The 5,614-nt window shown below is 40.2% G+C and overlaps 1 protein-coding gene across 1 annotated transcript in view; it reads left to right on the top strand.

Annotated features, from left to right (window-relative positions):
- Nucleotides 1-5,033, top strand: part of LOC110445416 — a 30,789-nt gene extending 25,756 nt beyond the window's left edge. Inside the window, exons 5-6 of the mRNA XM_021490030.1 lie at nt 1,712-1,772; nt 2,497-5,033. Coding sequence (XP_021345705.1) covers nt 1,712-1,772; nt 2,497-2,646 — 211 coding nt within the window. The 3' untranslated portion in view covers nt 2,647-5,033. The remainder of the gene's footprint in view (nt 1-1,711; nt 1,773-2,496) is intronic.
- The last annotated feature ends 581 nt before the right edge of the window (nt 5,034-5,614 follow it).

Genomic DNA, 5,614 nt, shown 5'->3' on the forward strand with positions numbered 1-5,614 from the left:
ACACAACAGCCAGGGTCATATAAGGACGGGAGTCTAGGGGGACACAACAGCAAGGGTCATATAAGGATGGTAGCCTAGGGAGACACAACAGCCAGGGTCATATAAGGATGGTAGCCTAGGGAGACACAACAGCCAGGATCAAATAAGAACGGTTGCTATGAGACACAACAGCCAGGGTCATATAAGGATGGTAGCCTAGGGAAACACAACAGCCAGGGTCATATAAGGACGGGAGTCTAGGGGGACACAACAGCAAGGGTCATATAAGCATGGTAACCTAGGGAGACACAACAGCCAGTGTCATATAAGGACGGGTGCCTAGGGAGAGACAACAGCCAGGGTCATATAAGGACGGGAGCCTAGGGGGACACAACAGCCAGGGTCATAAAAGGACGGGAGCCTAGGGGGACACAACAGCCAGGGTCATATAAGGACGGGAGCCTAGGGGGACACAACAGCCAGGGTCATATAAGGACGGGAGCCTAGGGGAACACAACAGCCAGGGTCATAAAAGGATGGGAGCCTAGGGGGACACAACAGCCAGGGTCATACAAGGACGAGAGCCTAGGGGGACACAACAACCAGGGTCATATAAGGACGGGTGGCTAGGGAGACAACAGTCAGGGTCACATAAGGACAGGTGCCTTGAGAGACACAACAGTCAGGGTCATATAAGGACGGGAGCCTTGAGACACAACAGCCAGGGTCATATAAGGACGGGGGCCTTGAGACACAACAGACAGGGTCATATAAGGACGGGGGCCTTGAGACACAACAGACAGGGTCATATAAGGACGGGTGCCTTGAGACACAGCAGCCAGGGTCATATCAGGACGGGTGCCTTGAGACACAACAGCCAGGGTCATATAAGGATAGGGGCTTAGGGAGACACAACAGCCAGGGTCATATAAGGACGGGAGCCTAAGGGGACACAACAGCCAGGGTCATATAAGGACGGGGGCCTTGAGACACAACAGCCAGGGTCATATAAGGACGGGGGCCTTGAGACACAACAGCCAGGGCCATATAAGGATAGGAGCCTAGGGAGACACAACAGCCAGGGTCATATAAGGACGGGGGCCTTGAGACACAACAGCCAGGGTCATATAAGGATAGGAGCCTAGGGAGACACAACAGCCAGGGTCATATAAGGACGGGAGCCTACGGTTTCACTATCTGAAACAGAAATAATATAGAAAAAAGACAGAAGACATAAAAGATAGGAAACTATAAAGAACCAAAGTCTGCGCTAGGAGCAGCATGATCAATGATGGTCTCTTCCATGTCCCCTTCGTAGGGAACACGGACGAAAAACACTGATTCTGCAGGGGGGCCAAGATAGACGTTTGCTATTGCGCGTAGCTAAATCTACCTCAAAGGACCAAACTTGTAAGCAAATTTACGTTTCTGACGTCACAATGGTGAACAGCATGTACAGAAATTAATACTTATTTCATACGTAGGAGAATTTTCGCATGGTTCGATTTTTTCTGTTTCTTTTCCGAATATTGTAGGCGTTAATTTTCCCCTTATGATGAAATTCGCGGATTTTTACGCTCTCCCACATTAGCTACATTTTTGTTGTGCCCCGCCATAAACTGGGAGAGGGGGCATATAGTGTTTTACCCTTGTCCGTGGGACGGGGGCATTCATGTCTTACAGACATTTTCTAGTTTTATTAATATATGTTATACCATTTTGTCATTTGCAGACTGAACAGATCCAGACCGTACACATGGCTGGATGACGTCAGACCAGGCCATAAAGACGTGGTAGGTACACATATAGTTGTTAATATACATAAATGGTTTTATAAAAAAGGAATTTCACTTATTTTTAAAAAAAAATCATGAAATTGATTAAGTTTTCCGACCTTCTGACCAGGATGGAAGAGCGCAGACCGTTTTTGGAAAAAAATAATTAAAAAGATTTTCTCTTCCAATTGTTTCCAAATTGTTTTCATTTAAAGCATGCAAGGGCATCATCAGGTGTATTCTGTTCTACATTCCTGGAGTGCAGGGGTGTTTTGGCGAACAAAAGGAAATGCTGATATCTTATCGAGTTTGTAATCTATTTATACAAATCAAGCTAGATAGTTTGAAATACATAATTCTTCTTATTTTTTATCATGTCACAGATTATTTCATTGGGTAGTAACATTGTATATGATGATCAGTCAATTCGTGTATAATCATTTTATTTATGATGTTACAGCAAATATCATTGGTCAATCAATTTATTTATTATGTTACACCAAATATCATTGGTCAATCAATTTATTTATGATGTTACAGCTATTGTCATTGGTCAATCAATTTATTTATGATGTTACAGCAAATGCAATTTGTCAATCACTTAGTTTAGGATGTCATTTTTCTGAGAGTTTATTTATGAAGTTACGAGAACGTTTATTGGTCAGTCATTGACCTTAACTTGGAGGAATGCATTGGCATTCTGATCGTCATGTTTAATAAAACCTAATATTTTGTGTTGTAGTTAATGGGTAGGAGAACGTTTGGGGACATGCACGAAGACATAAAGACTATACGAAGCGTTCTCAGTAACCCTAACAATGAACAATTGATGAGTCAAAAACAGCTCGCCGAGAAAGTGACGGAGTTAAACAACCCCAAGCCAGCAGCGTAAACAGACGAATTTGAACTGTCGTGTTGTAAATGTGTAACTGATAAGGTGTGAGTTACATCAGAGTGACACGTGATGTACTAGTGTCACGTGGTGTACCAGTGTGTCACGTGATGTACCAACATTTAACGTGATATATGTATCTATAGAAAGCTAGTGTTTGCAGTGCAGCGTATTGGTATCAATTTACTGTCATGTTATCGTCACACTGCAGGGACCACAGAAAATCACGCTGTACGTGATGCTGTATCAGTACATACAAATTATTACTTTTCTTGGAGCTATTTCCCCTTAAGCAGTGCTAGAAAGACAAGAATGTTATATAGTCGTGCTCGTTTGATCACAAATAACCTCCATGTTTAACAAATCCAAGTTTCAGAATTTGTACAAATACTGATTTCACTAAATTACGTTATGACTGGCATCACTCGTTAACATGAACTTCAAATTATAGCCAAAGAACACCATAATTAAACGGCAATGCAATATGTTTTCAGCTGCTATCACGAGCTACGTCAACTTCCTCTACTCACAGCAAATAGCGGCAACAATATAATGGTTGATTCAAATTTGTAGTAGGTCTTGAAATTATGTTATAGTTAAAGTTTGTCTCAATCTAAAATATGTGAGGTTTGTTGAAATAACGACGTCTGTATGACTGAGCAACTGTACACAGTTTTCAGAGTCAATTACTGAACTCAAACTCAGTTAATGCACTCAAAGTCAATTACTGAACTCTAACTCAGTTAATGCACTCAGAGTCAATTACTGAACTCTAACTCAGTTAATGCACTCAGACTCAATTACTGAACTAAAACTCAGTTAATGTACTCAGAGTCAATAACTGTACGCAGAGTCAAAAAATGCACTCAAACTCAATCACTGTACTCAGAGTCAAAAACTGTACTCTGAGTCAATAACTGAACTCAAACTCAATCACTGTACCCAGACTCAATAACTGAACTCAAACTCAATCACTGTACTCAGAGTCAACAATTGTACGCAGAGTCAAATACTATGCTCAGAGTCAATCACTACTCAAATTCAATCATTGTACTCCCATCAATCACTGTACTCAGAGTCAACAATTGTACGCAGAGTCAAAAACTATACTCAGAGTCAATCACTATTCAAATTCAATCATTGTACTCCCATCAATCACTGTACTAAGAGTCAACAACTGTACTCAGAGTCAAAAACTATACTCAGAGTCAATCACTACTCAAATTCAATCATTGTACTCAGAGTCATTCCCTGTACTCAGAGTCAACAATTGTACGCAGAGTCAAAAACTATACTCAGAGTCAATCACTACTCAAATTCAATCATTGAACTCGCAGTAATCTATGTACTCAAATTCAATCACTGTACTCAGAGTCATTCCCTGAACTCAAACTCAGTTACTGTATTCAGAGCCAGCTGTTTTACTTTTATAAAACCAGACTCAACTATGTCAAACAATCAAACTCAATTATAAAATCAAAATCTGTCGCATTGTCGTAAACCAACTCAGCTTCCCTACTTACTCGGAATTTATGTCATGTTTTGTTCTGTGTTATGATTAACGGAGTGAGTCCCTCCAGTTGATACAGTTTCCTATATAAACAGAGGCACGTATAATTTGTGTATAATTCATTTGAGTTACGTCACTTAAACACTACTACAGATATTGCAGCTATTGTAAGTACAATTACAAATATCACGACTAGTTGCACAGTTTTATTATCAAAAGGTCCCGAAATAGATCGCGACGGCGGGGATTTTTATGCTGCAGTGACTAAGCAAGTGATTTCAATTCAGAGAAACAAATCCGATTACAACACAGAACGCAGGTATTCTCTACTTTAACAACCAATGAAATCAAACACACTTCCAATATTGTATATGTTATGGTGACTCATATATGGCATTTCGCCTTCGGCGTTGTCGTCCGCGAAAAGACGACAAGCGACAAAGCGAAACACATAAAGCATGGAAACCTGAGGGAGTAAAGGCAATATTTATCTGTACACGTTTTGACGTCATTTCGATTTAAACGGATTTTCGCTTTTCGTTATTTCGCACCGGTGGAGTTCTTCTTTCTTCTTTAGTTTGTTTCGTCATTTCGTTTTGATGCTTGGCATATTTTCGCCAAAATGCAAAAAGACGATAAGTTATAAATGAGTCACTATATTATGTAGACAGGACGAATGACATTATTTACAACACAATGTCTGTATTAGGAAAGATCACGTGGTATATTAAGATCCAATTGATACACGCCTAAAAAATACACTGATGTTATTGTTGGTGTTTATAGTGTAGGTAGTGTGATATTCTATATATTGTTATGATGTTTGTAAAAGAGTATAATTTTCGTTAAAATAATCAAAAGCAATAAAACCCAAATATTAAAAATTATCTTGTTTTCTTCATTGTATATTTTCATTCCAGTTGGCTTTGTCTAGCTACACGCGGAAATAGGAAATCAGGTATAAAGTCTACCAAATTCTACTGTATCACCGTATGAGCGGACTCCTCTAATGATTTGGTTTGATTTCACTTTGTTTAACGTCCTATCAACAGCTAAGGTCATTGAAGGACGTGACTCTGTTTGTATTATGAATGTGTGCATGCGATTACTTGTGCCGGAGACAGGGTATGTTGGTTATATTGCCTCCTTGTAATAACTCGCATCTCATGCCGACTTTATAGTGCTATCTCACAGAAATACCATGCCGAAGGCACCCAGCACAGCATTTCGCCCGGTCACATTATACTGACAAAGGGTGAACCAGTTGTTACATAGCGAATAACCACTACCACTTTTAAGGACTTTGGTATGTCTCGGTCTGGGCACAGAACCCATTTTCTCTTACCCTGGACAGGTGTATCCACACTTTTACCGGTTTTAGTCGGGAAAGATCAGCCTCTTCGCATCGATAATTCTTTCTTGTGGAAAACGATATGTGAATGTAAAGCAATGGGTTTG

Source organism: Mizuhopecten yessoensis, unplaced genomic scaffold, assembly GCF_002113885.1.
Source record: "Mizuhopecten yessoensis strain PY_sf001 unplaced genomic scaffold, ASM211388v2 scaffold2275, whole genome shotgun sequence".
NCBI classification, from domain to species: domain Eukaryota; kingdom Metazoa; phylum Mollusca; class Bivalvia; order Pectinida; family Pectinidae; genus Mizuhopecten; species Mizuhopecten yessoensis.